General features: G+C 42.0%; 1 protein-coding gene across 1 annotated transcript in view; it reads right to left on the bottom strand.

The window, feature by feature from the left end:
• Positions 1-1,187: 1,187 nt before the first annotated feature.
• Positions 1,188-25,385, bottom strand: part of LOC112073115 (insulin receptor-like) — a 38,789-nt gene continuing 14,591 nt past the window's right edge. The window contains 12 exon segments of the mRNA XM_070440042.1: positions 1,188-11,333; positions 11,598-11,732; positions 12,182-12,311; positions 13,213-13,486; positions 13,764-13,993; positions 14,104-14,171; positions 14,317-14,413; positions 14,697-14,853; positions 15,805-15,953; positions 16,105-16,388; positions 24,738-24,936; positions 25,126-25,293. Coding sequence (XP_070296143.1) covers positions 10,973-11,333; positions 11,598-11,732; positions 12,182-12,311; positions 13,213-13,486; positions 13,764-13,993; positions 14,104-14,171; positions 14,317-14,413; positions 14,697-14,853; positions 15,805-15,953; positions 16,105-16,388; positions 24,738-24,936; positions 25,126-25,293 — 2,252 coding nt within the window. The 3' untranslated portion in view covers positions 1,188-10,972.

Raw genomic sequence — 25,385 nt, forward strand, 5'->3', positions numbered from 1 at the left:
ACACTTTGATTGTACAATTATGAACGTGGTACCTTCAGGCGTTTGGAAATTGCTCCCAAGGATGAACCAGACTTGTGGAGGTCTACAAGTCCTTGGCTGACTTCTTTTGATTTTCCCATGATGTCAAGCAAAGAGGCCATGAGTTTGAAGGTAGGCCTTGAAATACATCCACAGGTACACCTCCAATTGACTCAAATGATCAATTAGCCTATCAGAAGCTTCTACAGCCATGACATCACTTTCTGGAATTTTCCAAGCTTAAAGGCACAGTCAACTTAGTGTATGTAAACTTCTGACCCACTGGGAATTGATGTACGGTTAATTATAAGTGAAAATAATCAGTCTGTAAACAATTGTTGGAAAAAGTACTGTGTCATGCACAAAAGAATGTCCTAACCAACTTGCCAAAACACAAAACTATAGTTTGTTAACAAGAAATTTGTGGAGTGGTTGAAAAACGAGTTTTAATGACTCCAACCTAAGTGTATGTAAACTTCCGACTTCAACTGTATATGTACATATCTACCTCAAATTACCTTGTACCCCTGCACATCGACTCGGTACTGGAACTCTGTGTACATAGCGAAGTTATCGTAACTTGTGTATTTATTCCTTGTGTTATTTTTTTTCTATTATAAAAAAAAAAAAAAATCTCTGCATTGTTGGGAAGGGCCCGTAAGTAAGCACTTCACTTTTAGTCTACACTTGTTGTTTACGAAGAAGCATGTGACAAATATTTGAATAAAGAGGTAACACAAGGATATTGAGTTAAACATGAGTTGGTCCAGGTTGTCGATGTTGACCTTCCAGGACCAGCTTACACTTCCCAGATCCCATCAGGCGAGGGAAATGCAAAACTGGCCTTAGACCAGTCTAAACATTCAGTTACATAGTGGTGAATACATTCTTCCCCATATTATGTTAATGATGAGCTAACATGGCTGCCATAGAATGCTGTAATGTCATGTAAACACATCATAATGCAGAAACCTCAATGTCCTAACTCTAAATGCTTGGTTCTGCTCCTCGTACTGTACAGTACAAACCGTTTGGCAGATACTAGCGTTCTGCATTGCAGTTCACTCAAGTGGGTCGCTTTAAAACGGCAATGCCGCCGCAGTACCATCTGGAGAGGGATTGCTACATTTTGTTAATTTGACCTAGTTGATATAAAAATTAAAAATAAACATTCTCCAACAATTTTATTCATGATTTTAATATAAACAGTTAATTGTAGAATCATTTACACACAGTACAACATTATTTTCATATCATTCCACAATGTTCTGTACACGTCACTGCTTGGCTCTCCTTGAAAACATAGAAAAAATAAATTGTCAGGCATTATTTAGTCATGGCACATTTTGGATCCTGCACATGTGTAATTGTGTGTGGAAGTGACAAGAGCATTAATACGATATTTATATATGTGATATACATAAAGATAATGGCACATTTTGATCCAGTGTTGGGATGTAGCCATCTTTGTGGTTGTACATGGGTGTGATACACATACACGTCACCTGTATATGCATCTATGTGACATATAATGTAGCTATACATTATCAACGTCGAATACATCAGTAAATCTTCTAAAAAAATAACATGACAGAGGTTCATAAAGAGGTATCCTGTCAGCCTACACATAAAACATTTCGTGGCCATCTATGTGCACAGAAGAAGGAGCAGCAATCAGATAAAACAAACACAACCCATGGCGAGACTTTAACCAAGGACGATACAGACACCTAAAACTCCACCTAGGGGCTAGAGACCTTAACATGTAGCGAGTTGTGTCAAAACGATGCAGACCACTTTCAAGATAGCATGACTAGGATCCCTTTACCCCCTAAACCCTCAATATCATCACAACCCCACCCACCACTACTATACTGAACCCCCCCACCAGACCCTCATCCATTTGTCAAACAATTACACTTCAATAAATTTGACGTGACATTGAATAACAAAAACTTTCAGCAAGGGCAAATATAATATATAATTCTTAAATCGATGCCTATGTAGATGAGCCGAGTCAGTTTTAAAAGTGGCGTCTCTTTCTTTAAACCATACCAACTATAGCCTCAGACACGTACACATTTCATTACACTACTAACAGACATTGTACATAATACATAGCGAAGGTGTTTTTCTTCATATTGCCCCATAGCCATGTTAAATGGTTAAGAACCACCTACACATTAGATTGGGATATCACCATAGTTTGATACACTTTATAGCTTATTTATTTATTAGGATTTCATGTTGTGTTTGCCTCCACGAACGTGCAGTGGTCTTTTCCAGTTTTACACATCGAAAAGCAAATGTCAACTAAATCTAGATGACTTTTCTGTTGGCTGTTGGTCAGAAGGAAACGCATTTRCTTTCCCATAACATAGCAATGTGTGATATTTTGAGATAAAAAAWAKAAATAAACACGCTAACGGGTGGGCGGGGGTGAAAACGCATGAGTTGTTCACAGACATGGGAACATGCATTTACAATGGAATAGAACARGATCAAATGAATGTTTTAGGCCACATGTCATATGATACACAGGTAGCCCATCCAGCCAGCATTGTGCTGCTCCATAGTACATCTACAGTACAGAACTTTTATCTGCTCTGCATACTGGGGTAGTGTCATGACTAAAAAACATCTAACTTTGGTATTTTATTTAGAAAAAGTTATATACATTGATAACAATGTTCAATTCAATAATCTACAAGAGTAGTAAAAGATTAGACAGAAAAGTAATTGTATTTGCTCTCCTTTTTTTGCCCCTCCCCCCAAAAAGGAATAGAAATAAACATCTCTAAATGTAATACTTTCTTTTTAAAACAATAAAATGCATACATTGCTTTGTTCTCAACCTGCGCTGCAGCACTAGCATGCTCAGTCAAACTGCATTTTCAGGTTATCAAAGTAAGCATTTCACTGTTAGTCTACACCTACTGTTTACTAAAAATGTGACAAATAACATTTGATTTGGGTTTCAAACTAAACCTAAACTTCCCTAAATCAAGTGATACAATTTGTCACGGACATCTGCAACTACTTTAAATGGGAGTTCTATTCTCCCCATGTCATGCAATCAATGGTTGCTAATTATACATGATCCCATGTGCTTTGGGTGTTGGGCTATCCTCAACAAAGAGATGGCCAAAATACAAAATTCTATTCAATTAAAAACTAAATCAGCTGGGGATGGTTGGGTTCATGCCGAATTCAAGCAAGAGCTTTGCCCCAGTAGAGACAAGAAGTTCAACATTTTGGTGAAACCATGAATATCGTTCACATACAGTAACTATCCCAATACAGTTGTATCATGAATCATCCAGCCAAGCAAAGGGGATGTGTTGCGTCCCTCTGACTGCAGCTACGAGTACAGAACACAACTATCTCCTGTCTTAGAATGCATAATACGTTAATACTCCAGTATTCTCCTGCTGGGAAGTTGGGGGTGAGATGAGACAGTCCAGTCCGGACCAGAGCAGACTAGTCCAGTCCAGGGCACTGAGGGTCTGGCTGGCTGTGTAGTCAGGAGGAGGGCAGTCTGTCTGAGCAAGGCACTATGGGACAGAGCCCTGGCTACACACTCGAGTCCTGATGCTGCACTTCCCCCATCCAGCCAGCTGGGGGCAGTGAACACCACATATCACAATGATAACAGGCATACAATCAGATCATTATCTTTAAAGGCTGAACATTTGATTTGAAGGGGGTGGTTGTTTGTTGACAACTTCGAAGCTACATCTCCCCKAAAATATGATTTGCTAGGATGCCAAGAGAACTTGCACTTCAGTCAGAGACAGGTTGGAAYCTCCTTCCATCATCCAACCCCCGATACACGTGCCTCCCTGAGAAGTTAAAATCTAGTCCTTTGACCAGCGGAGGCATGCAGTGTCCAGACAAATCCATTCCATGGCATTGATATAACAATAAGGTAATTTCTTGATATTCACAGTAGAAAAAAATACATACAACATTAAGGGAAAACAACAGAACAGAGAAATAAAAACACTTCTGGAGGATACATTAAACGGCCTTGAGACTAAATGCTGTCCGTATTTGACTGAAAACTGGGACTCTGAGAGATATATATACACACACTAGACACACTCCTGTGTTCCAATGSCACYCTGTTTTAGCTAATCCAAGTTTATCATTTTAAAAGGCTAATTGATCATTAGAAAACCCTTTTGCAATTATGTTAGCACAGCTGAAATCTGTTGTGCTGATTAAAGAAGCAATAAAACTGGCCTTCTTTAGACTAGTTGTCCTCTTGCTCAGGGTGCTCCCACTCCTCTTTCTATTCTGGTTAGAGTCAGTTTGCGCTGTTCTGTGAAGGGAGTAGTACACAGCATTGTACGAGATCTTCAGTTTCTTGGCAATTTCTAGCATGGAATAGCCTTCATTTCTCAGAACAAGAATAGACTGATGAGTTTCAGAAGAAAGGTCTTTGTTTCTGGCCATTTTGAGCCTGTAATCGAACACACAAATAATGATGCTCCAGATACTCAACTAGTCTAAAGAAGGCCAGTTTTATTGCTTCTTTAAACAGAACAACAGTTTTCAGCTATGCTAACATAATTGCAAAAGGGTTTTCTAATGATCAATTAGCCTTTTAAAATGATAAACTTGGATTAGCTAACACAACGTGCCATTGGAACACAGGAGTGATGATTGATGATAATGGGCCTCCGTAGATATTCCATTTCAAACAAAGTGTCCATTTCCAGCTACAATAGTCATTTACAACTAACGTCTACACTGTTTTTCTGATCAATTTTATGTTATTTTAATGAAAAAAAAAAAAAATGTTTTTCTTTCAAAAACAAGGACATTTCAAAGTGACCCCAAACTTTTGAACGGTAGTGTATATACCCACACAAACCAACAGTGAGGAGTTCATCTATGGTGAGTCAATGGTGAAAAGCATGACCAAGGCTGAGCTATTGCAGACTATGGCTATGTGATCAAGAGATATGCAATCATGATTTGGACTACTCTGTCTRGATGCAGAATTTAAATAAAAAGCTCAAATCAAGTCTTCCCTAGAACAATGAACGCACAAAAGCAAAGCAGTCTGTTGTTACAGGGTATGTAAAAATTCTGTTAATTTCAAAAAGAAACCTGACGCTTGGGAATCTGAAAGCCTATTCAAATAATGGGAGTGGGAACCTAAAAAGCACATTTATCATAATTAATCACCAGTCAAAAGGTTGTCGTCATATTACCACATTCTTGACTGATATACCTCTTCTAATACAACATTTAAAAGCGCATTGAGGTTGTGCTTCACACTACACTGGGGGTTAACCTACTCGGTTGTTAAGATAATGTGGAGTTTGAATATGGGGAAAAAAGTTCTTAATCAGGGTAATTACTGGGTCAAAACGTGTTACTTTCTTCTTATTCTGATCAGGGTGTTTCTCAATATGCATTCTACCGTACTCCACACTCGCATTCTCCGACGACGTTCTCGWGTACGTTCTTGTAAGGACGAGAGTGTAGAGAAGCATTCGCCAACCCCCTACTACAGTTGAAGTCAGAAGTTTACATACACCTTAGCCAAATACATTTAAACTCAGTTTTTCACAATTCCTGACATTTAATCCTAGTAAAAATTCCATCTTAGGTCAGTCAGGATCACCACTTTATTTTAAGAATTTGAAATGTCAGATTAATGGAGAAAATAATTAATTTCAGCTTTATTTTTTTTAATTTACTGTGGATATAGATACTTTTGTACCTGTTTCCTAGAGCACCATGGTGTTTATACGAACGTGGTACCTTCAGGCGTTTGGAAATTGCTCCCAAGGATGAACCAGACTTGTGGAGGTCTACAATTTTTTTCTGAGGTCTTGCCTGACTTCTTTTGATTTTCCCATGATGTCAAGCAAAGAGGCACAGGTACACCTCCAATTGACTCAAATGATGTCAATTAGCCTATCAGAAGCTTTTAAAGCCATGACATCATTTACTGGAATTTTCCAAGCTGTTTAAAGGCACAGTCAACTTAGTGTATGTAAACTTCTGACCCACTGGATTTTGGATKATGTGAATTATAYGTGAAATAATCAGTCTGTAAACAATTGTTGGAAAAATGACTTGTATCATGCACAAAGTAGATGTCCTAACCGACTTGCCAAAACTATAGTTTGTGAACAAGAAATTTGTGGAGTGGTTGAAAAACGAGTTTTAATGACTCCAACCTAAGTGTATGTAAACTTCCGACTTCAACTGTATATTACCTTARGCTTCACCTCCCCATTCACTGAAACGTCTTTCAGCCAGGACAATGGTAGCAATAGACGAAAKAAGATATACACAAAGCAAACGTTTTACTTCATAGTTATCAACTAGATATGTGAATCGTAATAATCTAGCTAGCCAGCTAGTTAAACAGGCAAAAATGACCTGAAACTAATGTTATGCAAGGTAGATGTACATTTTWCGTGGGTAGCTACCAATTCTTTYTGGCTAGCTAGTTATCCAGTTAGCCCTATTGACTTAGCCATTCACTGAACCGTCTTCCAGCCAGGACAATGGCATTAGAGATGAAACAAGATATACACAAAGCAACCGTTTTACTTCATAACTATCAGCTAGCTAAATGTGAATCATAATAATTTAACTAAACAGATAGTTAAACAGACAAAAATGACCTAAAACAAATATTATGCAAGAWAGATGTTAAATAAAGGTTAAATAAAAATAGATGTCAGTTATTCGTGGGTAGTTAGCTAGCAATTCTTCATGGCTATCTGGCTAGCTAACAGTAGTAGCTAGCCAGTTAGCCCTATTGACTTATTATGGGCTTGCGATCTATGGTAAGTAGGCAGGTAAATAGCATGTATTTATGAAGGTATCAAGAAAAAAATATTGTAGTCTGGCAACATATGACATGTGAATACGCAACATTTCATTCCGAGGTCGATGTGTATTTTCTCTCGCTTCAGCTCAACTAATGCCCGTCATTGATTCAAAAAAATGTTACATCATTTTTAACGTYGTTGCGTCATATTTCTTTGCATACTTTCCGTTGAAGCGTGCATCGATGCATGCTTCAAAAATATTTACAAACGGAGTACACATTCGAGAAGGGCCCTCCGTGGGGGAGTTTACGTATACCTTGATTTGGACTCATAATCCGACCCTCTCGTGGTCCAATTTGCGTGCTCGGAGCATGTTAGTACGCATTTTGAGAAACACGCAGGGTCTTATCTTTTTTATCTCTTTCAAGGGGCTGCGTTGGATTTAGTGGGATTCTATATTCTGATAGTATTCTGCCTATATTCTGATAGTATTATGATGTCACAGCAGTGGTCACAGACGGGCAGAGTCCCTGTCCTCTGATTTGAACTACAGGGATACCAACAGACTGATAGACGAAGAAAGATGCTGTCGTCTCAAACTGATTCCTCCAAACACCCACTGAGGTAGACTGTGGCCAAATACATAGAAACTACAACTACCAACTCCTTTTCACATTTATAGCTCTACTCTTAACTAGTATTTTTTTTATACCTGACTTTCAATATTTAAAAAACTTTGACAAAAAGCAAACAGTGTTTTTTATACAATGATAATAAAATAAATAAAATATTAAATATCTGTAATTTTTCAAAGATGATGGTGATCTTCTGAATTCAAAATTGCATACACTTGTATACACCGCCATAAAGAGACAATGGTCATATGAAGAGATAGATATCCACCATTTATCTCTGGTTATGGGCATGTACTGTATGCACAGTTGTGAGGGAGGTTTCCCACTTTTTCGCTCTTTTTTTTACCAGACACTATATTCTTTAGTATTTACAAAGTATAAAGATATAAGAGTGTAACTGATTGAGGGGGYAAAAATTACAATTTGGGGGGCATTCGAGTAAGTGGAGTAGATCAAATTCTCAAGAATCAGCGAGAACCAGAAAGGTGGTTTAACATTGCTTAAACTTTGAACACTATAGCACTAAATGGACTTGCCATTCAACCCTTACAACAACTGACCAAAAACTAGCCACATACCTCTCTCACAAGCTGATGTTCCCCATAGAAACAGATAGATATAATTTATTTAGCAACTCATATCTTTTTCCAACATCTCTAAATACCTCATCTCTAAGTACTACTTGAGATTTACGGTATGGATTTAGCTCCCATCTACAAGTCTTATTTCTCTCCCACTGTCTAACATGTATAAATACACACACACACACACACACACAATGTAGCTACACGCATTAGCATGAGTATGTGCCAACAAACAAACAGTAACCAGCCTGTACAAATGTACATCCATCTCTCTGGTCTGTGGTTGGTTGAGAAGGCACTGGGTGGAGGCTGATGCGGTTCCACCATCTCCGATACAGACAGACATACAGAGACAGAGGGGTAAACAGTGATAACTGGGTGAAGATGAATGGGCAGGTTAGGGGTAATAACATCAGGCCCATTACTCTAAGGGCTAGGGTTAATAACACTGAAAGCTCTAAACAGCCACACAGGCTCAAACTGCTGAGTGGACGCAGGTCAGATTGACTTACCCTTAGCTCCTGTCTGTGCTTTTCTGTCCCTTATCAATGCTTCTGACAATAGACAATGAGTATCACTGCCTTTGGCTAGAGGGAGGGATAATGGGACAAATAGAGACGTGTGTGTGAACTACTAATGATTGGGCTATTTGTGCTTCTCAATGGGAATGCCATGTAGACAGTTTTCAATCAATCATTTAACACCAATTTGTGATTTGTGCCACATAGAATAAGCCCCCGTGTGTACAAAAAAGAAAGAAAAGGGCTTTGTCTTGTGCTGGGAAGAAGCTGACAGGAATGTTTAAATGTCTGTATGGAACTTAATAATATGAATGTAAATGGACAGGTTTACACTTTCATGACCCATCTTTAGATATTGGAGTGATGGGTTACAATCCAAATTGTGGGGAGGGGTACACCACAATCCAAATGGGAGGGTGTGGGTTTGAAAGACACCCAAATCAAAGGCGGTGGGGGGGGGGATAAGTTCAATATCTTTTTCTTTAGGGTGGAAGGGAGAAGGGTTTGTGAATAACGGGCACACAGCAAGTCCGAACACGGTCTCCACTGCCAATAGTAGAATGTTAGCCCAGCCCTGGGGGTAAAGCAGCACTTGTTGTACAGCTACAGCGTGTCCTGACTCATACCATACCACCACCTGTACACCACCTCCCTCCGTTAGTACACACCGACACACACACACACACACCTTCAACTAACTGCTCCCTCCCTCTCCTTCGCTGCTGCCCGCTGTGGACTCCATGCAATAGGAACTTTCCAAAATGTTCAAATCAAAAGCATTCAACCACAGTAACATGGAAAATTCCACCAGCAGCCTGATTCTGACCTCCTTCCTGTGTCAGCGAACATACAGCCAATGGGCTATCGTTATGTGGGGAGGGGGCGTAGGGGGGTGGTAGGGTCAAAACAAACCCAGTTGTATGAGGACATGGGGGTTATGATGGAGTAGAGCTGATGCTCGCCACTCATATAAAGCACTGCATTATTTCTKTCTCAAAGCCCTGATGGTATGTGGTCCTGCAATACATCCACCTATATGGGCTTCTGACTCCAGTGGAGGAGATAGATAGCTAGATGGGTCTCCTATGACCCAACTATAACCCTATAAAACACCACTACCAACAGCACAAGCCAAGWCAGCACAAGCCAAGTACAAATCAGGCCAAGACAAACTGTCTGTCCAAGCAAGCAGACATCACATCTCTAGCKCCACCGATAACATCAATCAATCAAACAGATAGCTAATGATCAACCAAAGATAGACACATTTTAACACAATTGTAGATAACAACATGGACATCTACACCATGGCTCCATCAGCACCATTCATTCCCATTTCAGTTTTTGGTTCTTGTCATTTTAGCATAGTGGCCACCCAAACTCTTCCACTGACAGGAAGAACAACATTTGAAAGATGCCATGATTTTCCTAAAATAGTGGGCTGCCCTTTGTTGCTGAGGAGAACAGGGTTCTCCTGAGGGTTTGAAAGAGAAGTAAAACCACGTGTGGAGGTCTAAGACAACAGAGCACTGGCTCTGATTAGTGCGATATCTGGGGTTAGAGAAAGAAAAACAAAAAGAAAAAAAAACAAAGCCTCAGATGAAAACATTACAAATATGAACTATGTACAAAAACATCTATATTGTATATATTCTATATAAAATATTGATATAAATACCAAATATTCCATATATATTATATATTCTAAATCCACAAAAATATATGAAAGCAGCAGCTATTGGTCAGTCTGAGGAACTATTTTGCCCAACTTTTAACTGTTTAAATATCCTTCAGCCATAATGTGAGGACACAGAAATAAAACTGAAAAAGTGAGACAAAAAATGCTAATAAATTAGAACTATTCACCAAACACCAAAATAATCTCCGTAAAGTTTGGAATTCTGCACAATTTTTTTTTAAATAAAAAGTTTCTCTACGAATGGACATTTGTTCTAGAGAGTTTATGCCATCCCATGGTTCAAACCTGTCTAGACATTGTTCAGAGGAAATTAATACAAGTATTGATAGACACTTCTCTTTGTTTACAGGCCACAAATAAAAAGGCCACTATCTGAAAAGATTTTCAAGAGAATGGAAGAGAGATGGGGCAGCCTGGAGAGAGCGAGAAAGAGAGAGATAAGTGTTCAGTTTTTTTTCTTTTTCCATCAATCAGTCCTGGAAACATGGCAATAGTGAAAAAAAATAAAYATAGTAGAAAGTTGTAGTAGATGATTCTGGATAAATGCAAAAATGTCTTTCAACATATACCAAAATGTTTGCATCCTGTGTCCCACCATGCTTGGCAGCTGTGAGGAAGAAAATACATGTCCTGAGATCAGTGTTTTTAAGGGCTTCTGCAAGAGTCATACAATMTAAATAGTTTGAAAGGAGGAAGAAAACCTTAAGAAATGTTAGGAAGGGCTGGATCTGGGCAATGATAGGATTCGTCCGTTTTTCTTGCCACCGTTCATGTGTGTGTAGGGCACGTGTTCCTCATAGTTGCCCCTTAGGTTCTGGCTGGATCCATTGTCTCTGGATAGACTGTCGCTGTCCTCTCTCTGGGAGTAGGACGATGGGTCCAGTGGGATGCTCTCCATGTTCTCCAGGTCCAAGTCAAACTCCTCTGTCTCGGGGAGCTTGTTCTCCTCGCTGTAGAAGAAGGAGACCTCCTGGAAGCTGGGGTGAARATCCTCCTTCAACATCTCAATGATCTCCTGGAAGGTGGGACGCAGCTTGGGGTTGTACTGCCAGCACATCGTCATCAGGTTGTGGCTGAGGGAGGAGAAGAGGGAGAAAGATGAATGAATGAGAAAAATAAATCTATGAGCTCTATCCACAAGCCACACACCTCTGTTGGTCCCCATTGAAGCAAAACTAGCCCAAGGAATACTGTAGGCATATAGTAGTGGTAACACAAACGCTTAACCAAAGCAAAATATATACCTCATGTACTTTGTATGGCTGGTACGGCATATCAATGTAAAATACTACAGATCCCACAATGCACTAAAACTCTACAGTGTTTGAGACACATACATCCTCTCCACGCAGTTCTCTGGTCTGTCTAGGTATCCTCCGTCCATGACGAACTTGAGGACCTGTTCGTTGGACAGGCCCTGGTAAGGCTGCTCTGCTAGGGTGCTGACCTCCCACAATACCACACCAAATGACCTGGAGATAGACAGGTACAACACATTATCTCAAGCCAAAAACAATAAAAGGATGTGAATAATGAAATAGAGGACTAGTGACCTCAAATTAAAATCTGGACATCAAAGCCAGTTCCACTGCTTTTTTCATTGTTCACCTCTAATAAAGGGACTGATTTAGACCTGGGACACAAGCTGGGTGCAATTAATTATCAGGTAGAACAGAAACCCATCAGTAGTCTGGACCCATGTAAGCTATAGGGTAAGATTGAAATACCCCTAGACTAGTGTAACTGAATAAAAAGTGGTTATAGAGTTACTGTAGACATTAAGGGGGTAAGAAGGGGGAGTGGAAAAAGATGCTCTCAAAAAAAAAAGAGGTTAAAGAGATTGAATAGAGTGGAATAAAAAGAATGAGCAGAAAATCCCATCTGACATCCGTGGCAGCCAGGTGTGTCCTACTGTACTCACCAGCAGTCTGAATGTGCGGTGAACACTCCGTCCTTCAGAGATTCAGGAGCCATCCACCGGACAGGAAGCAGACCCTTCCCTCCCTTACGGTAGTAATCCGTCTCATATATATCTCTGGTCATGCCAAAGTCTAAGGGGAGGAGAGGAACAGTTAAAACACAACCTACAGTAAATAGCATCGTCACATCATAAACCTAACCCTTCCTGCAGTAGTCTGTCTCATAGATGTCTCTGGTCACGCCAAAATCTGGAGAGGACATCCGTCATACATCACCACAGGCACACGAGACAGTGTCATACATCAGCCACAGCACACAGACACGTCGTCATACATCACCACAGGCACACGAGACAGTCGTCATACATCAGCCAAGCACACGAGACAGTCGTCATACATCAGCCACAGGCACAGACAGTCGTCATACATCAGCCACAGGCACACGAGACAGTCGTCATACATCAGCCACAGGCACACGAGACAGGCGTCATACATCAGCCACAGGCACACAGACAGTCGTCATACATCACCAGGCACACGAGACAGTCGTCATACATCAGCCACAGGACACCGGACAGTCGTCATACATCAGCACAGGCACACGAGACAGTCGTCATACATCAGCCACAGCACCACGACAGTCGTCATACATCAGCCACGGCACACGAGACAGTCGTCATACATCAGCCACAGGCACACGAACAGTCGTCATACATCAGCCACAGGCACACGAGACAGTCGTCATACATCAAGCCACAGGCACACGAGACAGTCGTATACATCAGCCACAGGCACACGAGACAGTCGTCATACATCAGCCACAGGCACACGAGACTGGCGTCATACATCAGCCACAGGCACACGAGACAGTCGTCATACATCAGCCACAGGCACACGAGACAGTCGTCCTACATCGAGCCACATTACTCTTGAAATATGAAAGGCTCACACGGTTATGATTTACTTGTTGAATCTGTAGAGAAAAATCACACGCGAGTGTGATACTGTACTTTATTATTCTTCTGTACTCTACCTCCYATCTTGACGGTGTTGTCCTCAGCCACCATGCAGTTCCTGGCGGCCAGATCTCTGTGGACAAACTTTTTGGCGTTGAGGTAGGCCATGCCGTCTGCTATCTCCCCCGCCATCTGAATCATCTCCTTCAGTGTGGGAGGGGGCTTCCCCGTGGGGTTATTCTCAGAGTCTGGTCGGAGGCAGCGCAGGAAGCTCTTCAGATCCCCGTGGGTCATCAGCTCCATCACCACCAGAGTGGGCTGGCCCTTAGACACCACACCCAGCAGACGCACCTACAGACAGAGAGAGCAGTGAGAGTCAGGACCATTGAGATAAATATTTCTCGATATAAAAACTTGATGAAATGTACTCAATATAAAACGGATTCCAATGCATGGCACGTACGGCCGTCAAACAGTTTATGTACGGCTCCATCTTGCTCAAAACGCTCAACCTACAGTACAGAGTATCCACTGTGTCAACCTTCTTACCAGAGAATACATTCTCAGTCATCATACCCAGATAATAGATACTGGGTTTGTAACGAAAGTGAATGAATAAGCTCCTAACCACGTGGTGGCAGCTAAAGGCCTTCATGACAGACGCTTCGTTGAGGAACTCTATCCTCTCTCTCAGACTGGCCGACTCGTTGACCGTCTTCACCGCCACACGCGTGTCCGGCTCGCCCTTCACAATGTCCTTGGCGATGCCCTCGTAGACCATGCCYAATGAGCCCTGACCCAGCTCCTTCAAGATGTTGATCTTCTCCCTCGCCACCTCCCAGTCATCAGGCACGTACACTACACAATACAAAAGGAGAAAGTTTTAGTACAATTTTTAACACGTACACTACCTCACAGGAAAACAAACTCGCAAAACCAGTTTGAGGTGTGGGTTTGGTTGTCCTTACTGTCATTGGCGCTCAGGTACTCTGGGTTGGACGAGGCGATCAGAGGTCCAGTGGGTCCCTCAGTTTGTCTGGAACACACGGTCACACAGACTAGTCAAAGGTATCCTTGCATATTGAATTAGTATATTTGTCTTGCCAGGCTGTCATTGTAAAGAATATATTTTTTAAATAAATAAAACAATTATACCAAACATCTACTCAATCAAGTCTTACTTCTTCTTGAAGATCATGAAGACTCCACCTCCTACGAATAGCAGCAGAATGAAGCAGATGACTGAGCCAATGATAATCTTCAGTGAAGTGGTGTCCTCTGCAACAAACACAGCAGCCATTGGTCAGTAATTTACATTTTTGTCATTTAGCATACACTCTTATCCAGAGCAATTTACAGGAGCAATTAGGGTTAAGTGCCTCGCTACCCTAGTCGACTCGGGGATTCGAACCAGCGACCTTTCAGTTATTGGCCCAACACTCTTAACCTCTAAGCTACCTGCCGACCCAGTCACTCTCATAGCAAAAGGAACTGCTCACATTTGTGTTCCAGAAAGTGTAAGCAGGTCCAGTTCCCATTGGAGCAAGCAGGCAAGACTTACTGTCGGGCATGAAGAAGAAGGTGGGTTCGGTCCAGGAGCCGTTTCCTGCCAGCGACGTGGCACGTATCCTCACGGTGTAGTTCCCAGGATGCACCACTCTCAGCCTGCAGCCTCCAATCTGGGTGTAGGCCTTCCTGGACACGCAGTGATGCTGCTCCTGGAACACATTATTACAATGTTATAGAATGGTTATAACATGGCTACGTCATGGTTATAGCACTAAGTCACACAAGGCTTTGTATAAACAGTGTGACTCTGAACACCAGAGTTTACAATATAGATGCTTCTTTCCCTGAGGCTTCCCAACAACAAAGTAGGTGTCTGTGAATCAAACAGCTTTTAACCTAGCATACTAGCACTCAATCTTGTAAATMATTTTATTTACATAAAACATAAACAGCAAATCTTGTTATCTTTCACACTTAAATATTTTAAATAGCTTCCTTTAACCCCTTACACTCTTGGACATTGGCATATATGGATAGGGCCACATTTAAATGTTTCTAACAGAAGAACTATAAAAAGCATTCGCATGATCATGGTAGCAGGTGACATAATCAGACCAAAGGTGAGGACACAACAGTTCCAAACGTTACACTGTTGATTTTATTAGCATTTTACATTTACTGTACTTTTCACAGCATTTGTCAATAAGGAAATCTGAAAATACTCTGGATACATTTAGTAACATATTAAGAATATTCATTGACAGTTTGGAATAGGTGCAAAATAAGCAAAATTATTAAAAAGGGATTGAGTGAGAGGTCTAACTGGTGTCTCCAAGTGGCCACACACCTCTCAAAAACTGTGCACAGTTCCTAAGTAATTAGGTTTTTGTATGGAAGACAGCCCTGCATCCCTACCATCACACAATTACTGTTGTTGTTTAGGTAATCCATGTTTATGAGCGCAGGCAATGGTTGAAAAAGGATGAGCCAAGATCAAACTCAGACTGTAGCTACCATGTATACACATAATAAACTAATCAAACATATTCAAATTCTGTAGAATCAAGTAAGAACATATTTTTTTTTAAACAAGAAAAAGCAGGGGGAAATCGATTGATAGAAACACAGTTAAGTAATTTCATCCTAGTATTCATACTAACCTCAAGGTCTCCCAACCTCTTYTAGTTGACTTCGTACAGGATGATCATGCCATTGGGGGCTCTGGGGTCCAGCCACTTGATGTGGACAGACTCTGGGTGCTCCGACACCATCTCATGGGTCACCTGGCCCACAATGTCATCAGCTTTCTCTGCAGGGAAAGGAGCAGAACACAGGAAGAACCATCAGCAAGGGCAATATGAAAGAAGASTGTCTGTACTGTGTAGTGTACAAATATGCATAATGTTACTCGCAGAGAAGCTGTAGTTCATCAGTGTGTCTGACTCCGTGTACAGTCTTACTTTCGGGCATGGTGCGGGCGCTGACGTAGGTAGCCATGCTGCAGCGTTGGGGGTCTGTGGGGTGGTTGCAGGCATGGATCTCTATCTGGTAGCTGGTAAAGTGACGCAGGTTGGAGATGACCGTCGACTCCTTGGCATACACCACTAACGTCACCTTAGAGCCCTCTARCCCCTCGCCATCTGGGCTGGGCGTGGTGGACGCGTTGGGCAGGGTGGGGGTAGTGGTCAGGAAGTGCGGAAGGGTGGCGTTGGCCACGCCCACTGAGCGGCGCCGACGAGACGGTCTGATGGAGAAAGGGGGAGGAGAGAGACAGGAGGAGAGTAGAGGACAGGAGAGGGAAATGAGAAGCCAGGTGAGATGAGGCGTATTATGGTAACAAAGAGCTAAGATGAAAGTTGTCAGCAGAAGTCATTATGAACAAACTTTCACAATAACCAYCAACCTGGTTGTCCTATACTGGAACTTACCTACCTACCGTATAGATCTCTGCTGAAGATCAATGTTAGTTACTCCAACCCAGAAACCGATTGTATCTATCCAACACAGCCAACAACTCCAAAATCACAGGTGTTTGACCAATTACATTAATTGCCCTCCTATTCTCCATTAAGGGTTAGGTGAAGATAATGATGTTGTGAGTTAGAGTCCATGGTAAGTAGTCCTGTTCTCTGGTCACAGTGCCCATTAACTCAGCTACACTCATCACCACTAGATGGAGCGCCAGAGCCTTCAGCTAGCCTAGCATCCAGACATCACTGGATTTGTTTACATCTGAGGTGAGTGCAGACTGAGAAGTGCTGAGAACAGAACAGGGAGAGGCTGATAGAGAGAGTAGATTGTTACATTATGTTCCTGCTGCTACAGAGAGTAGTAGAGGGGAGATCCAACCTCCCACTGGGCCAAAAATCTTTTGTCCTAATTGTTGAGGTTCAAATTGAGGGATGGTAATCTGACCTTGGATCAGATCCCGTGGTTAGACTAAGGCAACTRCTTCCTCAGCAGGCAGGTTGGCATCTGCATGGAGGGGCTCTATCTATATATCTGTCTATCAATCAATTTATCTGTCTAACAGTGAGTCTTCAGAACGCTGGCTGCCTGGCTGGGCCCACAGTGATGATGACACAGGCCTGCCTGGGTCTGATTACAGGCTCTCTTTGACGGAGTGCTTGCTGCCTGGTGATGCAGACAGACAGACAGCACAACTGAACATACTCACCCATCTCAGCCATGTCACTACTCTACCAGAGAAATACAGAAAGTCAGTAGAACAATAGACAGAAATCCACTAACTGGAGTCAACCAAAATGGCAGCAAAGAATAGAACTAGCCAGGTCTGGGTCACGTTGGGTTCCAGACAGTCCATTCATTTACGTGGTCCTCTGTAGCTCAGTTGGTAGAGAATGTATCTTGCAACATCAGGATCGTGGGTTAGAGTCCCGGGACTACCCATACGTAAAATGTATGCACGCATGACTATAAGTATTTTTGGATAAAGCATGTGCTAAATGGCATCTATTATMCCCTCTACTTTTGTCTCTCTCTCTGCCAGTCTTAGCAGCACCAGTAGGGTTTAGAGGGGATGAGCGGAATGAGGAGCTAACTAGGCATGACGACACCAGCCATACTGGCTGACCCCTGAGTGACTGTTTCAGCCCAATACCTTCATAAGAAAAGATGGGAAAGCCATGAAGGTGTGGTGCTATTTCCAAGGCAGGGGTAGCTGTGTTTTACATTAAGGGATTACAGTGGTGAGACAGAGTGTCTATGTGGTCCTGTCATTGCGTGACGGAGAGGAGATACAGGAGGCACACAGGATTGTCACTCACTAGGCTGCCACTGTTGTGTCAACCGATTATGATTTTTCGATACCCATACTGATTATTGGAGGACCAAAAAATGCCGATACCGATTAAATCGGCCGATTTTTATAAACATGTGTAATAGTGATAATTACAACAATACTGAATGAACAATGAACCCTTATATTTTAACTTAATATAATACATAAATAAAATCTATTTAGTCTCAAATAAATAAGTAAACATGTTCAATTTGGTTTAAATAATGCAAAAACACAGTGATGGAGAAGAAAGTAAAAGTGCATGTAAAAAAGCTAACGTTTAAGTTCCTTGCTCAGAACATATGAAAGCTGGTGGTTCAATATTCCCAGTTCTTCAATATTCCCAGTTAAGAAGTTTTAGGGTGTAGTTATAGGAATTATGACGCGTCGGCTATTTCTCTCTATACCATTTGTATTTCGAATACCTTTGACTATTGGATGCGGCTGTTCTTATAGGCACTTTATTATTGCCAGCCTAATCTCGGGAGTTGAGAGGCTTGAAGTCATGAACAGCGCTGTGTGTCAAGCATTGCTAAGAGCTGCTCGCAAACGCAGTAAAGTGCTGTTTGAATGAATGCTTACGAGCCTGCTGCTGCCTACCACCGCTCAGTCAGACMGCTKTATCAAATCATAGACTAAATTATAATAAACACAGAAATACGAGCTTTAGGTCATTAATATGGTCAAATCCGGAAACTATAATTTCAAAAACAAAACGTATATTCGTTCAGTGAAATACGGAACCACTCCGTATTTTGTCCAACGGGTGGCAACCCTAAGTCTAAATATTGCTGTTACATTGCATAACCTTCAATGTTATGTCATAATTAAGTAAAATTCTGGCAAATTAAATACGGTCTTTGTTAGGAAGAAACAGTTTGCAACGAGCCAGGCGGCCCAAACTGTTGCATATACCCCGACTCTGCTTGCCTTGAACGCAAGAGAAGTGACAATGTCCTACTTAATATTGCCMGCTAACATGCATTTATTTTAACTAAATATGCAGGTTTCAAAAAAAAATATCAATACACAGAAATATTTTAAAGAAAGGCATTGATGTTCATGATTAGGTACATTTGTGCAACAAATGTGCTTTAAAAAAAATCATCWCCCGTTTGGTGAAGTTGAATAAGGCTGTGATTCGATGATAAATGAACAGGCACTGCATTGACTATATGCAACGCAGGACAAGCTAGTTAACCTAGTAATATCATCAACCATGTGTAGTTAACTAGTGATTATGTGAAGATTGATAGTTTTTTTATAAGATAAATTTAATGCTAGCTAGCAACTTACTTGGCTCATTGCAGCCACAAGGTCCTTTTGACACGGCACTCGCGTAACAGGTAGTCAAGCCTTCCACGCAGTTTCCTCAAGGATTGCAATGTAATCGGTCATAATGGTCGTCCAAAAAGGCCGATTACCGATTGTTATGAAAACTTGAAATCGGCCCTAATTAATCGGCCATGCCGATCGGTCGACCTCTAGTCTGAACTCTTTGTTCACTAGGCTGTCACTGTTGTGTGTCTGAATTCCTTGTTCACTAGGCTGCTATTGTTGTGTTTCTGAACTCCTTGCTCACTAGGCTGTCACTGATTGTGTGTCTGAATTCCTTGTTCACTAGGCTGCTATTGTTTGTGTTTCTGAACTCCTTGTTCACTAGGCTGGCACTGTTGTGTGTCTGAATTCTTGTTCACTAGGCTGCTATTGTTGTGTTTCTGAACTCCTTGCTCACTAGGCTGTCACTGTTGTGTGTCTGAATTCCTTGTTCACTAGGCTGCTATCGTTGTGTCTGAACTCCTTGTTCAAAAGGCTGTCTCACACACACAGGGTCGGGGCTAGCCGGATGGCACGCTAGTATGTACACACACACACACACACACACACAGAGCATAATCCGGGGACAAACAAAGGGAGAGCAGGGCCCCTGCCTGTGAGGCTGTGCTGTGATGGAAGGAGCACAGTGTTCCTGTGACCATGTGAATAACAGCTACAGGGCCACTCTCAGTCAGGGCCCAGACACCCTAACCAGCTACTAGACTACAGCTAGCCCGGCCAGTCTAGCAGTAGGCATAATTACCCTCATCCATACAGAAACACACAGACTAATTGGTTTATAACATCTATCCACTTATGAACGGGGAGCTAAATCAGAACAGCCAAGGCCGCACACCGTTGTTTGAAACTGCGGCAACGCGGAAGAGACCGACTCAGATACTGGATTTGCTTGGTGATTTCCCATGCCTCGCCTCAGCAACTATTATACAAATGCCTTCCTATGGTTAAAATGTGAGGGTGTGTGTATGTCACAGTGTGTGTGTGTGTCTGTGCATGTGTGTGTGTGTGTGTGTGTGTGTGTGTGTGTGTGTGTGTGTGTGTGTGTGTGTGTGTGTCAGCCCAGGGGCCTCTCGTCAGTCAACGGTGCATTTGAAAGCCAGCTCTGCTTGCTATTCCACCTGCCAAAGAGCCTTTGCCTTTGGTGCCGTCAAAACATTACGCTACACAGACTATCTCTTCTCACATGTTCCTGGAATCGCAATAAAAAGGGGAATGGAACACATAAGCTTTTAGTAATTATCACGCTTGGGTTGAACAGGCATTTCCATTTTCCCAGAGTTCTCCGCCAAGGCTAGATAACACTGCTAGGCGTGAAATACCCCCCCCCATTAATTAGTGCTTCAAATTATGCATACACCACTGACGCAGAGCTGCTGGCTGTTGTGCTCTAATTGACTGACAAGGTGAGGGGGCCAAGGCATCAAATGGGGACTAACTTATTAAAAAGGGGACCATCGCGCTCTCTCAGAAGCTTGGCTGGTGCGTCAAACCCGTGAATTCAGACAAATAAAAGGTGTGATGGATTCACACTCAAAAAGATGTCGCATAAAGCTTACTTCGTGTTTAGATTGTTTCAATTTTCACTGCATCAAGGACAGCGTACACAGACATTTTGGCTTTGCAGCCTTCTTCAGTATGTAGGTACAAATATTTTTCCTTCAAAACAGAATTTGTAGAGGGCACAGGTGAGCAACCGATGCTTCTAATCAGGATCTGCCAATCAGTAGACCAGTGAAGATACATCCCTGATTGGCAGATGAGGCAACACTGATCAGAAGCACCTGCTGCTCATCGGTTGCTTCCCTGTGTTCCCTACAAATGCTGATTTGAATGAAAAATGTTTGTACCTATTATTTGACCCTGCTGGTCATCTATGAACGTTTGAACATCTTTAAGAACAATCTGGCCTTAAATAGCCATGTACTCTTATAATCTCCACCCGGCACAGCCAGAAGAGGACTGGCCACCCCTCAGAGCCTGGTTCCTCTCTAGGTTTCTTCTTAGGTTCCTGACTTTCTAGGGAGTTTTTCCTAGCCACCGTGCTTCTACATCTGCATTGCTTGCTGTTTGGGGTTTTAGGCTGGGTTTCTGTATAGCACTTTGTGACATCTGCTGATGTAAAAAGGGTTTTATAAATACATGATTGATTGATTGTACCTACACACTGAGGAAGGCGGCAAAGCCAAAATGTCTGTGTACATTTATGCGACATCAATTTGGATGCGGACCCATCACACCTATTATTGGGCTGGGCATTAATACCAGCGCTTGCTCGCCAATGGCTTACCTATCATCGGGGGCGTTGCTTACAGAAGGTGTTATGGAAGAATGAGAGATCAGCTGTGTTAAGGGTCTACCTGTCATCAGACTCCATCATACACTCCCCTCACATTCATTTAATAGACTTCTTAGGAGTGTTTCTTTCCAGGTTCCTCAGGGTAATTTCTGAGGTATATAGTTAACTGTTGTTTCTTTACTCCAACATCTCACTGTGATGGAACTACTGTTCTCGAACCTGATCTCAAACACTGTTGTGGAGGTAACTCTGCTATAATCATACCTGATCTCAAACAGTTAATTATGAAGGTACTTTAGTTATGTTATCATACCTGATCTCAAACACTTCGTCATTAAGGTATTTATGCCATAACCCCTGATCTCAAACACTTTGTTATGAAGGTACAGTTGAAGTCGGAAGTCTGCATACACCTTAGCCAAATCCTGACATTTAATCCTAGTAAAAATTCCCTGTTTTAGGTCAGTTAGGATCACCACTTTATTGTAAGAATGTGAAATGTAAGAATAATAGTAGAGTGATTTATTTCAGCTTTTATTCCTTCATCACATTCCCAGGGGGTCAGAAGTTTACATGCACTCAATTAGTATTTGGTAGCATTGCCTTTAAATTGTTGCACTTGGGTCAAACGTTTCGAGTAGCCTTCCACAAGCTTGGGTGAATGTTGGCCCATTGCTCCTGACAGAGCTGGTGTAACTAAGTCAGGTTTCTAGGCCTCCTTGCTCGCACACACTTTTTCAYTTCTGCCCACAAATGTTCTACTGGATTGAGGTCAGGACTTTGTAATGGCCACTCCAATACCTTGACTTTGTTGTCCTTTTTCCATCTCATGATGCCATCTATTTTGTGAAGTGCACCAGTCCCTCCTGCAGCAAGGTACCCCCACAACAGGATGCTGCCACCCCCTTGCTTCACGGTTGGGATGGTGTTCTTCGGCTTGCAAGCATACCCCTTATTCCTCCAAACATAACGATGGTCATTATGGCCAAACAGTTCTATTTTTGTTTCATCAGACCAGAGGACATTTCTCCAAAAAGTARGGTCTTTGTCCCCATGTGCAGTTGCAAACCGTAGTCTGGCTATTTTATGGCGGTTTTGGAGCAGTGGCTTCGTCCTTGCTGAGCGGCCTTTCAGGTTATGTCGATATAGGACTCGTTTTACTGTAGATATAGATACTTTTGTACCTGTTACCTCCAGCATCTTCACAAGGTCCTTTGCTGTTGTTCTGGGATTGATTTGCACTTTTTGCACCATCTCTAGAACGTCTCCTTCCTGAGCGGTATGACGGCCATGGTGTTTATACTTGCGTACCATTGTTTGTACAGATGAACGTGGTACCTTCAGGTGTTTAGAAATTGCTCCTAAGGATGAACCAGACTTGTGGTCTACAATTTTTTTCTGAGGTCTTGYSTGATTTCTTTTGATTTTCCCATGATGTCAAGCAAAGAGGCACTGAGTTTMAAGGTAGGCCTTGAAATACATCCACAGGTACACCTCCAATTGACTCAAATTATGTCAATTAGCCTTTCAGAAGCTTCTAAAGCCATGACATAATTTTCTGGAATTTTCCAAGCTGTGTAAAGGCACAGTCAACTTAGGGTATATAAACTTTCTGACCCACTGAATTGTGATACAGTGAATTATAAGTGAAATTATCTGTATGTAAACAATTGTTGAAAAATTACTTATGTCATGCACAAAGTACATTTCTTAACCGACTTGCCAAAACTATAGTTGTTAACAAGAGATGTGGAGTGGTTGAAAAACGAGTTTTAATGACTCCAACCTAAGTGTATGTAAACTTCAGCACTTCACCTGTAGTTATGCTATCCAGTGTTTGTAGCATTGTAGCAGTGGGGGGGGGGGGGGGGCTAGTGGAGGGGGTTTGAAGGGTCTGAAGCTCAGTTCTGGTGACTTTTTAAAAGGACATTCTACTCCAAAATGAGTTCAAATAAAAGTATGCTGACACCATTTAAAATATAATTTCCAACTCCAGAAACGAGCCTGATAACACATTGGTCAAATTATTTGTAACAATTACTTAACATATTGGGCCATGTATATAGCCTATGCATGGTCCATATTATGAGGTATGCTGTTAGCAATAAACATTATCACCTGTAGCCCAACTGATGCAGCAAAGCGCAAATAAATAGGCTGAAGAATGGGGTTACCTATCTGCATTTACCCTATTGGGTTTAATCATTAGCCAGATCCCAAATGTGATCTTTTAACTAGTTTTTATCCTATTGATGCATTTTATGTCCCAGAAAACTTGCATAAACACAGTGAATAATAATGTAGGCCTACCTGTTAAGGTAACTGCCGACTGGGGTAAAAAACACTCCCTGCCTGTACTTCTCACAAAAACTTCATCTCAATTTTTACTCCCCAACACAATTMTTACTCCCCTGGTTGCCACGTCTCTTGCACAACAAAAAATATTATCTGTCTCATCACAATTTTTTAAGTCAATCCCTAGAAATTATTTTGAGGTAGTGTACTCCAAGCTACCTAAATATTGAATGGCGTTACATTTAGCCRCACTCTCCCCTATGCYCTCACTGCTAATTGCGGAGCGGTAACGTGTTTCACCATGCCGCTGCTAAAAATTCTGGGTTTAAAAATGGTGCAGTTTGCACATATTTAGGAGTTGAGAAATAAATAAAGTAGGAATGGAAAGCTGGGATCCCTTCTTTTTAACAAAGGCCACTGTTGGGTTGTAATCTGAAATTCTTGCTACACCAGAAGTGAATGGTTTTTCACTCTGTCAGAACCTAACACCATTAAAACTGCTGTMTTCGCGATTGCAAGAATGGTTGTGCATTGACTGCTTGTCAATATGCATGTTTCCCGCCCTATGGCACTCGTAACTTGAAATGCACCAAGAGAGGAATATTTCTCTCACAAAGAACACACAACAACAAGCCCATTAGGTAAATAGATAAACTATTCTACTATGATGTTATCAGATTTTTCTATTAATTACTTGTTTTGTTTGCAGAGGAAAAGTAAATGGGGACTGTTATGGCATCTTCAAAGTGAGACTCAGCAGAAATATTTGTTCACCTTCCATATATTTTTTGTGGCGGCAATGATTTTGCCGTGGCACAGCGCCACAGCAAAAGGAGTGCAGCGGTACCACTGTGCTATCATACCTGACTTCAAACACTTCGTTGTGGATGTAGTTTTCGAAGGTCTTGCGGTACTCAGACTCCTCAGCCTCCTTCTTGAGCTGGGTGTCTGTTTTGGGGCAGGCACAGCAGCGGTTCCCTGGCCCAGACTCGTCTGTCTGGTTCCACTTTTGCTCCTCGTCAGTGTCCAGATGGGTAGGCGCCCGCGACGGCAGCTTCATTCCTGCACACAGACAGAGAGATGGTTAGACCCCAAACGTCACATCCCAACTGAATCCCACACGCAAAATTGTGGACCCTGAAACCCATTTTTCAATGGTCAACAGACTGAGATCATTTGATATGATTGATCAACCTTTTCGTAACTATAATATGAAGTAAACATCTGAATAATAACAATCCTCTGTCTCACCTTTTTGACAGTAGTCAAACTTGTAGAGGTCGCTGTCCTCGGGCTGCTGCTGACAGAACACCAGGTAGTGAGTGATGTTGCCATTGGCGTCCGTGGGGGGCTTCCACTTCAGGATGATCTGAGAGGACGAGTTGGATGATGAGATGGGGTCCAGCGGCACCGACGGCTCTAGAACACAACGTGGTTAAAGTAGGGTTTGCCGTCATACTAGCGGGTTGGGACCCATTGGTGGATCGCCGCTAGTTTCTCTAGTCTTTGGT

Source organism: Salvelinus sp. IW2-2015, unplaced genomic scaffold (genome assembly GCF_002910315.2).
Source record: "Salvelinus sp. IW2-2015 unplaced genomic scaffold, ASM291031v2 Un_scaffold2152, whole genome shotgun sequence".
NCBI lineage: Eukaryota > Metazoa > Chordata > Actinopteri > Salmoniformes > Salmonidae > Salvelinus > Salvelinus sp. IW2-2015.